Raw genomic sequence first — 17,086 nt, 5'->3', positions numbered from 1 at the left:
AGATTGGGAATTTTTATTTTTCGTTTTCAACTATTTCTTAGATTTAATTTTTTTTTTTTTTTTAATTAGTTTCAAGGCTTGCCAGCAACTAGATGTTCGCTATATAAGAATAATTTATGAGACATTGATTTTCAAGTTGCTTCTGACCTCTTGAATTTTATTTTTTTTAATCATTATACTAATATTGATTTAGATCATTTTGGTTGGAATTGGCTATTCAAATAAAATTTTACGTAATTTTTTAATCTTGAAGTAATATAAAAAGGGGAAAAAAGCGAAGAATCTATTTATTTTCTTAAATTTCGAATAATTTAAAATCCCAAACTAATAAAATGGTATTCATTAAAATAATCAACTGCTACTAATTAATGAATTTAGACCGATGGTTATTTATTGGTTATTAATTTCATTTAAAGTCAACTAAAATATACTTAAATGAAATTACTATTTTTCAAAAAATGTAAAATAATAATAATAATAATAAATTAGATCGATTCTTAATGTTCAGAGAGAATAGTAATAAATAAATGAATAAATTATAAACTACGAAGGAGAATTTTTTTATAGAAAGAAAATTTAAAATTCAATAACAGGCCGCGGGTGTCTGCGACGGTTACCGCTCTCTGCCTCTGCATACGAAACTGCAAGCTCGCGATGGGCTCGATAGACGTCCAATCAACCAATCCTCAAAATGGATCCGACGCCGGCGTTTCTGGTGATGGTCGTCAAAAGCCAGTTTCCGCCGACGGTATGAACCAGACATCTAACGAACCAGAAGGAACTGCGCCCGAGAAGCCTAAAGAATTGGGGCCGACGAAGAAGCGTTTGTCCTCCATGCTTCCTCTTGATGTCGGCACCCGCGTCATGTGCCGTTGGAGGGACGGGAAGTACCATCCCGTTAAGGTTATTGAACGTCGGAAGTTGCAGGCAACTGGTTTTAGTGATTACGAATACTATGTCCATTACACCGAGTGTAAGCTACTCATCTGACGTTTGAATTAGTATGTGGTATGTGATTTTACGTGGTGGAAGAATCAAGCTGGAATGAGAAACGAGAGTTGATTTTTTTTTTTTTTTTTTTTTTTTTTTTTTTTTTTTTTTTTTGTTTGTTCCCTAAATTTGTTTGATGTGCTTTTTAGGTTTCTTTTAGGGGGGGTAAATTAGGGCTTATTCGAATTTAGTCAATTTGGGGAGTATGACCTTTGGATTCAGTGAGACAAGTAGCTCTTGCAGCAATGGGATTTTACTTTTTCGTTCATGTAACGGTTGATAGATAAATCACATGGGTGCTATTTTCTGTTAACCCTAGTGTTCGTTGATAGTTCATTAGTCTCTTCTATGTGGAGTTTGGAGTTTTCTTTCTCCTTATCTGGATTTTGTGACAGTCAATAGGAGACTTGATGAGTGGGTGAAGCTTGACCAACTTGATCTTGATTCAGTTGAGACGGTTGTTGATGAGAAAGTGGAGGACAAGGTAGTTTTTTTTACTTACACCTTGATTTTTTAAAATTCAATCAGTCCACTTCTGAAGCATGGAAATATTTAAGGTTATCCTGGGGCATGAGTTGGTCCTATTGGAAGCCATGTTTTACTTGTAAGTATTCAATATGATGGTCTTATTCCTGCACTTGAAGGTAACAGGATTGAAGATGACCCGACACCAGAAGCGGAAGATTGACGAAACCCATGTTGAGGTATGCATTCTTTAAGGATGCAGATAGTCCTTTTTTCGAGAACCTTTATATAATGGCATAAACAAATAATTGATTAGTTGTTCTTTATAAAATACAATACTACATGGGTGTTTGCCAGCAGTAGGTAAAAGAATTCCTTTTAAAATGTACCAGGTGTAAGGGCAAGCGTGAAACTCTCTTGTTAATAGGAGGTAATTCTGTCAGATAGTGCATTAAAAAAGGTTGATATTTTCCATTTAGATGTTGTGATATCAATTTGGAGTGTCTAAACAAAATTCCCAGCCCTCATTATGAAATGTGTTCTTATCTATTTTCAATTTTATAGGGCCATGAGGAACTCGATGCTGCCAGCTTGAGGGAGCATGAAGAATTTACAAAAGTGAAAAATATTGCAACAATTGAACTTGGAAGATATGAGATTGAAACATGGTATTTCTCCCCCTTTCCACCAGAGTACAATGACACCACCAAGCTTTATTTTTGTGAGTTTTGTCTCAATTTCATGAAGCGCAAAGAACAGCTCCAGAGACATATGGTGAGATATGCTCCATCCCGTCTTTTATTGTTTATGAATGAGGTTAGGCCATAGTATCTGTAAATTGATTTTTTAACTTTTGTTTGGGAGCATAAAATCGAGCTGGTGCTGCTTGCTGCTCAGTTTTGGGAATATGAATTTTCTTTTAATCTTCATGGAGTTGTGTTCAAAGTACATCTTTTTGTAATTTCATGTATGGACCTTATTTTGGTTTAATGTCCGACTGGCTGGGTGCATTTATTTGCTCAGTTATGCTATAATGAAATAGTGGATGTTAAAAGAGTCGTTGAACGTATGTTGCTATTGGTCTTACTTCCTTCTTGATGGCTGCATCTTCCCTATAATAATGTAGGAAATGTTGCCTATGTTTGAACATCTCAGCGAATGATTTTACCCATGCCCAGTTATTGATGCCAGCATTATGATAGATTGATTGTTGATGTGCGATAGCCTGATTTTAGGATTGCATATATTCGTTTTATGGGAAAAAGATTATCCAACTTTTTTTTTTTTCATGTTCAGCCAACAATATATATATATCTTTATTGTTTCAGCTATCAACTTATATGTGGTGATTCAATGACCATTTTTATTCCAATATTGAAATCCCTTTATTTTCTGTTTTTATATATGAACAATTATAATAATGTTGCTACTTTGAGGGCATCCAAAAATCATAATAAGGTTTTTGGATAGGAAATAAGATGTATTTTCTTCTTGTAATGGCCCAATTGGGATCGAATAAAGTTGAATGCACTTTCTTGAATTAGTTGAATTTACACGTTTCATTATCACTAGTCCTTTGTACTTGCTAAGTATGAACAACCCGTCTTTAAGTTATGTGCTTTTGTCCATGTAGAGGAAGTGTGATCTGAAGCATCCTCCTGGTGATGAAATATATCGATGTGGTACTTTGTCAATGTTTGAGGTATGGTGTTGATTAGGCTTTCAATCTTTTGGCTTGTTCATGCTGCAGTTGTACATCACGTTATTTTATTATCTCGTTTATCGTCTAAATTCCTTTTTTTCTTCTAATTTTTGGAATAAAAATAGTTGCGCCAGTGGGAATTTCTACTGTATTCTAACATTTCAAGCAAGTTTGACATCTCTACTCACGTTGTGGGAAACTCTGTTTTAAATTATTATTAAATTGATACTTCCATTATCCTTTTACCCCATGACAAACAGTAATACACATGAAGCTATAGAACAAGGATTGTGTTATTGTAGATCAGAAATTCCTCATATAATTTATTTTCTGCTGGTTTTTTTTTTTTTTTTTTTTTTTTTTTTGAAACAGGTCGACGGAAAGAAGAACAAGGTTTATGGGCAGAATCTCTGTTACTTAGCAAAGTTATTTCTTGACCACAAGACCCTCTACTATGATGTAGACCTTTTTCTGTTTTATGTCCTGTGTGAGTGTGATGATCGAGGGTGTCACATGGTTGGATATTTTTCAAAGGTAATTTTGGTTCGATATAACTTCTGTTATTGTTGGAAGAAAACACTATCGTTTGCCAAAAGAAGATTTATAGAGACTTAAAACTCTTGAATGAATATGAAAAGGCGTATAATCATGAAAATTTTTGGACCGGGAGATCCATATAAGAGCTAGAGAAATTATAAAATGTACCAATCAAGGGAAGAACTTTGTCTTAGGGTTGAATTGTTGCCTCCCTCTTATTTATGGCTCCCCTGGGAGGGAATCCAAAGAGTAAGTCCTTCTAGAGGCCTATCCTTGAGAACTTCCCGAAGTGTTGCCTATACATGGAAAAGTTGTTTTTCTCTAATGGGGAAACTTGCTCCCATTGGGCAGTGCTGAGTATGATTCCCAGTTATTATATGTCCCTTTTTAGAATTCTAGTCTCTGTGAGTATGAATCTCAAGAGGGTCATGAGGAATTTCTTGTCGGAAGGATCTGAGGAGGGGAGAAGCTCACACTAGGTTAAGTGGGAGGTGGTTGTGAAATCTGATGAGATGGGTGGATTAGGTATGAGGAGTTGCAATTATTTAACGTGGCTTTCTTGGTTAAATGATTACGATGATTCTTCATGGACTTGAAGGTGTTGTGGTATAACGTGATTCTGAGTGGACATGGCGCTCACCTTTTAAGTGGGTTGGGAGTGGTAAACTCTAGCAGCCCTAGCTAAATTTTTGGGAAAGCTATTTCTTCTGGATTTCATACTTGCTTGAGCATGGGGAAGGCTCAAAAGTCTATTTTTTGGGAGGATGATTAGGTGGGTGATAAGGTGATAAACCTCTCTGAGTTTTTTTTTTTTTTTTTTTCTTTTTTCCCTCTCATTTTTATCAACTTTCAAATAAGAGGTTGCATTCGGGGGCGTCATCTTGCCTTCTTCATAATCTTATCTCTTTGATTCCTTATACTTTTGATGTTCTCTGCCTAACAGAAATGTGACTCACGTAAGGGGTCTTCTTTCTCTTATTTGTGACCAATTGGTGATCCCTGGGAGAGAAGGATGTTAGATTCTGTCTACCCTTTCTCCCTTTCCGGCTGCCTTGAATTTTTTTGCTTTCTCCTCTCTCTGAGAACTAGAAAGTTCAAATTCCAAAGAAGGTTAAGGTTTTTGCATGATAAGTTTTACACTGGAGAGTTAATACCATGGATTGCATCCAAAAATAATCTTCCTACGTGTGGTTCCTGCAACAATGCATTCTTTGTATGAGCATGAGGAGACTCTTGGTCGTTTGTTGTGAGATTTTTAGTTTGCTCTTTACCTTTGGGATCATTGGAAAAGCTAGTTGGGGGAATTTGGGGCTTGCATTAGGGTGTGGGGAGGTCTATGGTGGAGGTGCTACAAGATCATTCCTTGAAGGAGTTGGGCAAAGTGTTGTGACAAGCAAGTACAGTCTGTTGAATATTTGGATTGAGAAAAACAACAAGAGAGGTGGAGAGATCGGGTGAGGACGTTTGGGAGGTGGCCAGGTTTAATGACTCCTTGTGGATGTCGGTCTTTAGACTCTTTTATTATTATGATATTGGTATTGTTGTTTTGGATTGGAGTCTGTTTGTGTAATTAGGGTCAGACTTCCCTTTTTGTTTTTGTTTTTTGTATGCCCTCATATTCTTTTGCTTCTGGTTGGTCTGAATATCATCTGCAAGTACTGAAATCCGCTCTCTAGCTTCAAAATCAAGTTTGGTTCATTCCTTGGCAGTTCTGATCTGTTTGGCTATTGGGGATATATTTGGGGAATTTTGAGCTAAGTGCCTCATTGAAGACCCATTGTATCTTTCCAAAGCAAGTCTTGCCATTCCTCACCTTCAAGGTATAAGCAACAGAAAGGTCGGCTTGTCCTTTTTTCAGTTTTGGTCGAGTTTGCAGGGTATAATATTATGTAGTAGGGTTACATGACCATACTTTTTTATAGGGAAAAGGCGACACAAGTAATTTTTGTTTAAAATCAATTTATCTACTATGCAATTTTTCTGATCCATGCTTTAGTAGTTTGTTTTCCCCCTTTGGAGGGCTAGTGAGAGTTTAGTGCCAACACTGAGTGGTATAAAACGGAGTGAAAACTTGTGTCATGCGGATAATGAAATGTAAGATGGATTTACAATAAATTGCTTTAGAACTTATAAGCTGGAAGCAAGTTCAGAACTTCTCATACCTTTCAAGAGTTTGAAATCGAACTGGATTGTTTTTTTTACTATTATCTGTCGGTGTGCAGGAAAAGCATTCAGAGGAATCCTATAATCTGGCATGCATTCTCACTCTTCCTCCTTATCAAAGGAAGGGTTATGGCAAGTTCTTAATAGCTTTTTGTAAGTTCACGTGCATTAAACTGACTATTTTTTGGGCTAATTTTATCTGCTACTAGCAAGCTTGATGACCTCTCTTCTCTAGTATTGAAAAGGACCAGTAGTCTTTTGTTTGCATGATTTACTTGAGTTTAATTTGTTATTTTAGTTCAACAGTTCACCCTTTTTTTTTTCTGTTGTCTCACCTTTGTTTTTAACGGAGGTTTTGATCTTTTATGAAACTGAGAGATCAGCTTATGAACTCTCCAAGAAGGAAGGTAAAGTTGGGACTCCTGAAAGACCTCTTTCTGACCTTGGATTGGTGAGCTACAGAGGGTACTGGACCAGAGTTCTTTTAGACATCTTGAAAAAGCACAAGGCCAATATCTCTATCAAGGTTTGCATTTCTGTTGCTTGATGTCTTTGATGAAATTAAAAATATTCCACTGAGGTTGCGTTGTTCCTCAAAATTTATTTTAATTGCTATTGAAACAACAAATAATTTTAGAATGTTCTACGAGTCATAAGATTCGTACCTAAGACTTGGCGCATTGGTCATCCCTTTATGACAGGAGCTAAGTGACATGACAGCTATCAAAGCCGAAGATATTTTGAACACACTTCAGAGCCTGGAGTTGATTCAATACAGGAAAGGGCAGCATGTTATATGTGCTGACCCCAAGGTGCTGGATCGTCATCTCAAAGCTGCTGGTCGTGGGGGCCTAGAGGTCGATGTTAGCAAATTGATCTGGACTCCATACAGAGAACAGGGTTGACTCATTATTAAGTTTGACGGTAACCTAACTCTGTATGTACAATAATAGTGTAGAATTTTAGTACATAGCATTAGCGCTGCCATTTCTATCTGATGAATGTAAGCCTGGACAATCAAATACTCATTGAAATGACAAATGGTATAAATAGTCTTGTACATTACTAGTTGCTGACTATTTCTTGAAGAATTCAGTGTATGACCCTTGACATTCACATTTTTTGAACTGGAAGTTTTGAAACTTGAATCAGGTGCTACTTGGGAAGGTTATAAGATTAAAGATATCATTGTGTTTCATTAACAAATAAAATGTAGTTGCATTTATAGTTGTTTATAGTTCAGTGCTCTCGAAATAATCCTAGACCATGAACAGTACGATTAAGTTGATGATAATCTTTCAGCAGTAGATGAACTCTTTTTTAAATTAATGTTTTTCATATACATTAATTTGTTTAGACGTTAACTATTTGTTTTTATGATTTGATTGAGATTTGAAAATTAGACAAGAAATAACATCTTCATGTCCAGTAGCTCCCATGCTAGACGTGGCAAGTAGACAAGAAAGCTAAACAACAGGAGTCCAAAAGAAAAGATGATCTTGCTTTTCCATGTCTTCATCCTCAAAAGAAACAATACTTTTTCGTGAAAGCAGAAAACGGAGCCCTTTCTGATAAAACTTTGTTGGGGAAAAGAAGCAGATTTCACTGCAGAAGACTGTCTGGTAAAAGTTCTGCTATCCTTTTCAAGTACATTACAATTGCAGGCGAGCTGTTCTAAGCTGTTCTGTCTCTATTTCTGTTTAAAATTATGAATAATCCAAATTGATTAACTTGTGCCCACTGTTTCATTTAGAACATGTTCGCCAATTTCTTCAGATCTGATGCAAATGTGTTGTTTGTTTTAGGAAGAGGATATGAGCAAGTAATTTAATACGAAGATATCACACAAAATTGAAACTTGAAGAACAATATATATGAACAATGAGCTACAATCACAGTCTTTAGCTCCTGTGATTAGACAACCAAAACTAGAACGAAGAACAAGAGAACATATCATTTACAGAACTCTCCGTTGAATCTATGATCGCCCACATCCAAGTTTTCTCTTCAAACACTCGTAATCTGAAGCCGATGCTTTGGAAGATGGGTTTGTTGAATCTGTAAGCTCTGTAATACAATGCCACCTGACCTCCTCTTCCAAAGATTCTCCATTTCCCCTCTTTCTTCTCCTGCCTTCTGCACTCGCCGGACCACCGGCAACGGCGGATCCAAATCCACAACGCTAAATGAATCACAATTCCCGTTTTCAGAAACACATTTCTTACCCGAAATTGCAGCATTAGAGGCCGCTCTTCTTCTGCTCCCACAACAGTTGACACCCGCCGTAGATATCGATGCGGCGGCAACGGCGGACCTGGTGATGCTGGTTCCGGTGGTGGAGGGGGAAACCAAGAGATTTTTGCTGGAGAAAAATTTCTTCAGCTTGAAGTAACCTACATTGGCGTTGCTGCCATTTTTGTGGCTGAGAACGGCGTTCTTGGTTGAAATCAAAATCCTGTGAGAAATCGGAAGACCTGCAACTCTGTTATTCCTCTTAACTTGACCCATACATCCGATTCTCGGCGATAAAGGGTCGCCGGAAAAGGACTCTGTACGGGCTCCATCGCATCTGGGCGGCCGGCCGTCTTTGATCGCCGGCTTAGAACAGAGCATCGGCAAGAACATGTTTTTCTGGCGAAAATTTTGTGGGTTGAAGCGATTGTATCTATCCCCCATTTCCAATTCCTGATTCTTCAAAAAAAAAAAAACGTACTGTAAGAGACGACAGAGCTTGGTCCTTGATGTAAAATAATGGCTTCCAAGAGCTCCTCAGGCTCTGGTTTTCAGTAAACAGAGAGAGAGAGAGAGAGAAGGGTTTATTGGGAAGTTAATAAAAATGGTCAAATGGGAACCAAAATCTTGGCGGTGTAATCAAATTGAGCTGAAAATGGGTGTAACTTTGTCAAATATGAACAACGTTGATCGAGTCTTGGCTTTTGCTCATTTCTTTCTCCTTTGGGAAGTAGTTAAAATATTCTACATGTAAATGTCCGGCTCTGAAATTTATATAATCTTTGAGGGTTATATGATAAAATGTCCATAGCGATAATCATGGCTTTAACTTGATTATTACTATATGTCCAAATGAGATGATTAAAACTCATCTTAAACTTTATTTTAACCTTTAAAAGTTTGCTAAACCAATTAGTCACGGTCGCACTTTTTTTTAGTAGTCGCAGCTAACAAGCTAGCTATATCAAAATCGAATTTTGCGGATAATTTTTGTGTATGATCAAGCCTCGAGCTACGTTTTGAGAGAAGATGTTTAAAAAAACATGGGCGAAGAAATCATTGAAAACATATAAACAATAGAGATTACCATACTTAATATATTTTGAGTTGATTTAGGTCTGTCAAGGCTAAACATGATTTTGGAGAACAATCCTACAATAAAAATAAACTTAAGAAAGTACTACAACAAGAAAGCAAGTAAAAGGGTTTGACATGTTATGAACTGACCATAGCAACACGTCATGAACGAACATGACCATGATCTCAATCAAAATTGAAGACGATCAAGTTATTTCAATATCGTGCTTATGACGTTGATCTCCAATACTAATACGTATTTGGACATGAGGGTCAAAGATTAGCAGCAGGAAAAAAAAAAAAAAAAAAAGTAGGATAAGTCCAAAGAAGGATTGGGATGATTGATTGGTGGTGTGTGGAAATTAGAATTAAGTTGAGGCAAAGTGAAGGAAGCATCTTTAATAATGAATGAGTGGCCCTCTCTCATTCCCTTTCTTCATCTTTTTATCTTTTACACAATCAATTCAATTCAATTCAATTCACTTTGATTCATGCCAACTTCACACGCTATGCCCATTGCTTTGCTAAAATCATGTGCCTTTGTCTCCTTCACTTCACATCTCACACCCAAACCAATCCCTCTTCTACTCTTCTTAATCCAATTCTTCAACATCACTTTCAAATCTCGTGTACGGAGCGCCAACCTTATAATATAAGATTACTTTGTTCGTGGGTCATTTGTTGAATTCTCATAAAATGAGTATTTATCTAAATTCTAACACGTAACGATGTCAACCGTGTCTTTGCTAGGAATCTAACGATATCAAGCATGTAGATTTTTTGTTTAGAAATCTAGATCCTCTAATAATTGGTATCTTCAAATGTTCATTTTTGCATGACATCAAATAAACTTGTGTTATACGTCCTCTAATATCTAGCTTTATGATAAGCGTGCATCCTATGTTTTAGACTTTCTGTGTATAATCCTACATAATCTCAAATGTTATCGATCTCGTTTGATCTTGAAATGATACAAATAAAAAAAATTAAATGAAACAACATAACATTAAGTAAATACATAAATAGTGGTATTGGCGTTATACTATATTCTTTCATAAGCATTTTAAAATCCATGAAACTAAAGGTCGTTATAACATTGAAAACAAATGTGTGACAACTTAACACATAAATTAGGATTTAAAAATTTTCACCCGATCACATATTTTTTAGGTCTCAAGCTCTATTCTGTAACGTAACTAATACTTACTTAAACATTCGTAAACAATAGGTTTAAAAGATTAAAAATAAAAATAAAAAATAAATTATTTTGATGGAGACCTATATTTGAAACTGGTCAAATGGTGGGAGAAACTTAATCGAGTATAATTATTATTATTATTTCTATCATAACTGTTTGACTTAGTCCCATTGCTGACACGTATTTCATAGATTATCATAAAACATTTCAAATTAAATTATGCTTAAACTTATTTAATTATACAAATAAATTGTCTTATATTAAATTAAGCCCACTTGTTAATATATTTACATTTTATTTTATTTTGACCCAATGTTTTAAAGATTTTTTTAATGCTTGTAAAAAATATAATGGAAAAAAGTCTTATACAAACATTTTATTAATAAATATTATCATTATTTAAATAGTATGCTTACATATCCAAATATGTTAATAAATTAATAATCTAACTACAAATTATTATTTTTTATTTTGCAAAAAGACCTAATTGATAATTTTAATAGATGAAAAATAAAATTAATAATTTAAAAGAACAAATACGAAATTAAAATAACTTAAATGTTTTTGCTTTATGAATTGAATTTTCTAAAATATTTATTTAAAAGGTGACTATTAATTCAAATATGTATATGCACATATTTATTAGCTGGCCTGTTTGTCAGAAGTGGGCCCTCCGTCCTATATCCACTAGCCACGTATACAGAATCCATACAGGTGGATAACCCTACCACAACAAGGGGAAGAGCATATGTAGGTCACGTTCGAGAGAAAAAGAGGCGCCTAGTCACGTGTTACGCACGTGCATTTGGTATTCCAAACTAATTATTTGCCTTTTATTTTTTTTTATTTAATTATTATTTATAAGAAAATATTTATTATTTACTCTTTTTTACCATTTGTCAATACTTCTCGAAACAATCCATTAGTTTTTCATTTATATATATATATATACCATCTTCATATTATTTAGTTCTTGAACTTTTAAAAAATTAACGGAGGTCTCTCTAATTTAAGTTTTTTTTAAAAAAAATAATTCATTATTAAATAGAATTTTAGGTTTAATGGAACTCCAAACTATAAGTACAGGGGGCGTGTATATATATATATATAGATAGATAAATAACACATCAAAAAAGAAAAAAAATAGAAAGAAAATAGGAAGGCACATGTATGAAGATTGACCAATCAAGCACCCATTTTGTGCACTTCAATTATTAATGTTTTTGGTCCCAAAAATAATATTTTAAAAATGTAATAAAGTTTCAATAATGGGATAAGGCAAAATTATTAAAAATGTCCCTAAATTTTATAATCTTCTAAAAATTACATCTAAACTTTTAATAATACCTTACATCTTTCAAGAAAATCTCAAAAATATTTTTACAGGTGAGTTTAAAAGTTCAAAAATAACCTTACCATTAGTACTATATTTGAAAATTATTCCTTTAGAAAAAAGTTGAAGAAAATTCTAAGAAAAATTATAAATTAAAAAAAATGTATTTCTAAAGCTTTTAAAAAAATTAAAAAATTAAGAGTATTTTCTGAACTCTTTTATTGAAAATTTTTAAAATTTAGAGGCGTTTTTTTTAGACAACTATAAAGTTTATGGGTATTTTTATTAATTTAGTCTAACAGCAACCGCGGGAGACATGTTATGGGCAATAGTCCTAGTTGCAAAGCACTAAGAGAGAGTTGTCTTGTTTGGTAGCCTAAGCTGTAAATTTGAGAAACTTAGGTTGACTAAGATACATGAATATAATAATTAAGAATAAGACAATGAAATACATGCATTAATTGTGCTTGTTGATTGTGAACGTGTTAGGTGTGAGTTTTAATTTTTGACCTTCCCACTAGTCCATGTTTGAATATAAAAAGATGTAAACAGAGGTCACAATCAAAGGGAAAGAGAGGCTCCGTCTAAGAAACCACCACCTATTTACAATCAAATTTTTAATTGCATTTCCACACCTAACTAATCAGCAACCCCTGTTTTCATAATCTCACCACCGTCACACTAACCATTACACTCTCCTAACCTTAATTTTCAAAAACAAGAAGAAACCAAATAGTTAAAGTCTTTTCAATCTATAAATTTATCAGTATGCTCATGAATGAAATTGCTACAATGTGACAAGTGGAGGGAAAATAGAAAGACATACTTGTGGAAACAAGCCAGGAACAAATTGGTCCGGTCGCCATTAGTTTGTCTTCGTGGGGGAGATCTGATTTCCTATCCACCGACAGGTCCAACATTAAGCTAAATTATTGTTGCTTTTCATTGCCATACTCCTCGTCATCTACCTAAGATCAGATCCTACACATGAGATTTGCTCATTGCTGATGGACATAAAATTGAGGAAGCAAAACAAGATATATAGCCAGACTGAAACAATTTGATTGATTGGCCTCCCAGAAGTTGTTGGAGATGCTAGGATTGGGGCATCTCGTCTTACCTTGTCTCGTCGTTTTCTTCTCCGAACAGTGAGGTTCCATCTGAGCCATCAATTATCCTATGTGGCTCTCCGGCTGACTCATCATTTGATGTCACATCTCCAACATCTTCAAATTCTTTAAGAGACTCGTGATGAGGTTGGGAGTGCATTTCAGAATTTGACAAAGATGCAGTTGTGAGATTCAGTCCTTTAGAAAGGGAAACGTACTTGAAAACAAGTTGTTTGTATTGACTGAGAAGCTCTTCTACGTCACTAAATGTAAGATCCCCAGCTTGGGCAAACAAATATGGATAATCTCGGAAGGCTTGCCTCCCTCCTGTGTGATCATTTAAAAGAATAGCTGCTCCCTTATTCTCCAGATCTGAGAGGGATGGAACTTCCATTACTGTTGACTGATCCTTGGCATGTGATGCCTCAGTTCTGGGCTTTGCTACAGTGAAATTAGGTCTAACTGCAGGGTCAGCACCAGCATTTGAAGCTTGAGAACTGGTTTCTACAGGTTCTGAATAACGGCCAACCCCTTCATCCAAGTTACTCTTGTTAGAAAGGGCTTGAACATCACTAGAGAGCCCAGATAGGAGTGCTCGAGCAGATTCCATGTTTTTTCCAAACTCAGTTTCTTCCATTGAGAGGGCATTTGCATCAATGTTTGAGATAAAGGACTCGGCAGAGAGTATATTTGTGAAAAAATATGCTGCTTCCCCAGTTAATCGGGATTGTCCCCTGTATCGTTGTATATACAATAAATTTGAGTGCAGTTGTGGAGGGTTTGCCTACAAGAAATTGTGCATGAAAAACACATTTATGACACATGGTGCGAAAAATTTGTACATTTTATACTACAATAGCTATTGCTTTAATATATGAAACAAACAATTATGTGGAGTGTTTACCACCAACTTTCCAGAGTAATGCCAAATAGAGAGGCCTGGAGTTTGTTGGTGATATTCTATAAGGAAACACCATGCTATCAAATGCTGACATGTAACAACACATGCAATAGCGCGGAAAGTGCTTCATAAGTAATGACATCATTGGATATGAAAAACTGACGTTAAGCAATCATATTACACATCACCTTTATGATAACATAAATGAGGACGGGAAGGAATTCATCAGCCCCCGGAGGATTCTCATTTGAAGCAATAGAAGCATTAAGTAGCAGGTTACTGATGACCTTACAACAACTGAGAAGACACACAAGCTTGTCTCTTGGAGCTTTGTACATGTTAATCTTCAGGAGTTCTTTCTGAGCAAGCTGTCAAAAAAAGCGTTAACATGTAGGTGAAACTTGTATTAATGATCTGTAAAGATTCAGATTGTGGAAAATTCCACATAATAAAATGTGAGGTACGACCTAATTCAAGAAAAAAAAAAAGTTTCAGTTAGAATAAACAAGATGTGTTGAAAACAAACATTGAATTAAATAAATTCTTTAATCAGAATTGAGGTAAGAACCAGCCCGAGGGGAAGAAACTTCGTTCATATTTCCATAACAAGTATGCCTCCAAAAGTTTTGTGTTTCATTGTCTTTTCCCTACCACTTACTCATGGAAAACAAAAGAATTTAACTATAGAGAACCGTCCAGAACATAGGGGGATTCCATAAACATTCAAAGTGAATATACATTACATTTTAATGCTTGTTTTGTGTCCTCAACTTATTTTCTTTCTATAGATAGGCATCAGCTGATCTGAGAATTGGTTGTCTAGCAATTCCATCTACACTTTGGCATTACCAAGAATAGGAAAGCAACAAAGCTTTAGAAAGATTATTTGTGAGCTATTTTTAATGTATACTTGAATGTCCGAATAAAAAAATGCACACGTTTCATAGATGATAAGCTAAAAAAATGCACACGTTTCGTAGGAGAGATGATATTCTTCAGATTTCAGTTAAATTTGCTGGACAAAGTATCAATTAGCTTCCTGATTTAAACTCATGAGAAATTCTTAAAAATGCTGGCAAAATGTATCAGAAGAACTAACTTCGAAAGTATGATTTTTGCCCAAACAAATAATCATTAGGATCTGAAGTTTAAGAGAGAGGAGATGATTACTGCACAAATTACATGAAGATCACTTGACTTTGACCTTTACTCACCAACCATGACGTTTCATTTTGGAAATTTGGTTTGATATCCAAATTTTCTGGCCTAATGAACTGTTGAATCAGTGCCATTTTTTCAGAAAGTTGTTCATCTCTTTTGACATCATCTGCAAATGAAGCAAATACTCGAGAAAATAACTTTGTCATGACATACTTCTCCAATCCCTGTATTCAATAGACGGGGGTGCATTAGAAAAGAGAATAGAGGTTAAAAATAACAAATAACACTGAAGCAGCAAATACTCTAGATGTAAAGCGTGTGCTATTGCAAATTTACATGATATATGGTCCATTCAGGAAGACTCTTCGCAGAGTTTTCCCAAAAAATGTGCACCAAGATAAAAGAACTTGGTTCTTTTATATCAATAATTATATTAATTACGTTAAATATATGATGAGGACAGGAACAGTATGTGTCTAACTCATTTTAAAGTAGGCTTGTTTTACTTCTAATTTAACAGTATCAAATGTCCTACACATTATATTTTAAAACTGTAGTCTCTTCGTCCAGATCTTTTACCCACTGAAAATTAATTATACGGCTCATTCTCATTATTGAGGTGAAAAACATATCATCACTAATTATAAAGATTTACACATGCTCAAAAGTAGTGAACTTACCTCACCAGCACTTTCCAGTTCTTCTTCCGAGCAACCGGACCAAAGCGGATGAGCTCTGAAAGATCCCTCCATTTTGGTAAAGAATTCTTGGACCAAAGCACTATCCCTTTCAGGGTCAGGAGTATTATTTGAAAATGACACAATAAAGCTGCCAGTATAAAGTGCTCAGTCAAAACTTTAGGCACATATATATTACTGTTCAAACTCAACAGACTCTTTCAATATAATGTAACAAAACAATATCAATCTGAAACTCGACAATCTGAAAGACACTCATAGATATATACACATCTATGCACGTATACATTATATCGGGCGTAGAATCTTCTCAACCCCCAGTGTATACCAAGTTTGAGATTGAAATTGCCTAAACTCCAGAGTTCAGAGGATTAGGCAGCCACTTAAGGTATTATACTATCTCAATTAGGTGATATTAAAGGGTCTTGAACTAATAACCAATTGTTAATACCCAATGCCTTTACCGTTATGCCGCCCTCTTGAAGTTTGTCTTGTACATAACACTAAATCTAAACTCTGTCACTAGGTACTAACTACAAGTTCTTTTCCATCAGAGACTGGCAAATGTTATTACTACCAGAGTATGCGATCGGAGTTCCCATTAATGAGAGTGATTTTCTCCTTCTAGAAGAAAATGATGAGATTGGTTTTAGCTTTCATGGGCAGGAATTTGAATCTACAAACACGGACGGCAACTAAAACCAAAAGCTCAAATGTGGAGATTCGTCTCTATCGACAACTTCATCAAATTAAGTAATTAGAACTAAATGTCAAGATAACATCATCAACTAGAAAGTCACATTAAGCACTGAATTCAGCTTACACAACTATACTACTTCAGAAGTCGAATTAAAATCTTTCATTGATAACTACGGGGACTTTTAATTATAGCATGCTTAAAGAAAACAAACAGCCGAATTAGCAAGAAACTCGAGGACCAGACAAAGGAGAGAGAAAATGAATAATGAGCAAGCATTGTAATTAACGTGAAAAGAAACCAGATGAAATTTGAAGGAAAGATCACAATAACATTAATTGAAGTCAATTAATATCCTATAGTTTGCACATATCATTGGAATGGAAAGCAAATTAACCTTTTAATGGATTTGACGAAATCCGAGGCTGTTGGTCGACGCATGCGCTCAAGAAAGTCGTGTAGACCCAAAAAGACGTCGGCGTTCTCCATTCCGCAGGGGACGTCTCAAAATCTTGTGCAAAATTCTCGATCCTTCACTTCTGATCGAAGACCTCTGAGCTCGGAAATGTCTGGGAGCACGAGAAACAGTGAATTGATGTAAAATTCTAAGCTCGATTATGAAGGCTAAGCAGACACCTCCTCGCGATGACCATAATTAAATTTCTATTAATTATGGTCCTGGGTATTAGAAATAACTGGGCTGGGCTGGGCTGGGCTGGGCTGGGCCGGCCCAATCTAATCGTGGTCCATAATATGAGTACTAAAAATGAACCCGGGCTTAGAGCAGCCCAGCTCTGTGTGGAAGTGAAAAATAATTGGAATT

General features: G+C 35.3%; 3 protein-coding genes across 4 annotated transcripts; 1 reads left to right on the top strand and 2 right to left on the bottom strand.

The window, feature by feature from the left end:
* Positions 1 to 569: 569 nt before the first annotated feature.
* Positions 570 to 6,945, top strand: LOC111489228 (histone acetyltransferase of the MYST family 2-like). The gene is made up of 9 exons (XM_023137342.1): positions 570 to 973; positions 1,386 to 1,474; positions 1,635 to 1,694; positions 2,020 to 2,229; positions 3,089 to 3,157; positions 3,530 to 3,691; positions 5,917 to 6,010; positions 6,241 to 6,383; positions 6,559 to 6,945. The coding sequence occupies exons 1-9, from the start codon at positions 655 to 657 to the stop codon at positions 6,760 to 6,762; spliced, it is 1,350 nt and encodes a 449-aa protein (XP_022993110.1). The 5' UTR covers positions 570 to 654; the 3' UTR covers positions 6,763 to 6,945.
* Positions 6,946 to 7,696: 751 nt separating this feature from the next.
* On the bottom strand, positions 7,697 to 9,210 carry LOC111489229. The gene is made up of 2 exons (XM_023137343.1): positions 9,182 to 9,210; positions 7,697 to 8,853 (listed from the first exon to the last, which is right to left on the bottom strand). Exon 2 carries the CDS (start codon positions 8,531 to 8,533, stop codon positions 7,865 to 7,867), a length of 669 nt encoding a protein of 222 aa, XP_022993111.1. The 5' UTR covers positions 8,534 to 8,853; positions 9,182 to 9,210; the 3' UTR covers positions 7,697 to 7,864.
* Positions 9,211 to 12,282: 3,072 nt separating this feature from the next.
* LOC111489468 (vacuolar protein sorting-associated protein 9A-like) lies at positions 12,283 to 16,901 on the bottom strand. Of its 2 annotated transcripts, none has more exons than XM_023137698.1 (6): positions 16,661 to 16,901; positions 15,549 to 15,696; positions 14,922 to 15,092; positions 13,896 to 14,075; positions 12,818 to 13,590; positions 12,283 to 12,678 (listed from the first exon to the last, which is right to left on the bottom strand). In XM_023137698.1, exons 1-6 carry the CDS (start codon positions 16,750 to 16,752, stop codon positions 12,672 to 12,674), a joined length of 1,371 nt encoding a protein of 456 aa, XP_022993466.1. In that variant the 5' UTR covers positions 16,753 to 16,901; the 3' UTR covers positions 12,283 to 12,671. The 2 variants fall into 2 exon arrangements, with proteins under 2 accessions (XP_022993466.1, XP_022993467.1); XM_023137699.1 differs by having other exon boundaries at positions 12,283 to 12,665.
* Between the last annotated feature and the right edge of the window lie 185 nt (positions 16,902 to 17,086).

This window comes from Cucurbita maxima, unplaced genomic scaffold, assembly GCF_002738345.1.
Source record: "Cucurbita maxima cultivar Rimu unplaced genomic scaffold, Cmax_1.0 Cma_Scf00014, whole genome shotgun sequence".
Taxonomy (NCBI): Eukaryota; Viridiplantae; Streptophyta; class Magnoliopsida; order Cucurbitales; family Cucurbitaceae; genus Cucurbita; species Cucurbita maxima.
Note: the sequence above shows the minus strand (reverse complement) of the source record. Positions and strands in the feature narration are given on the sequence as shown.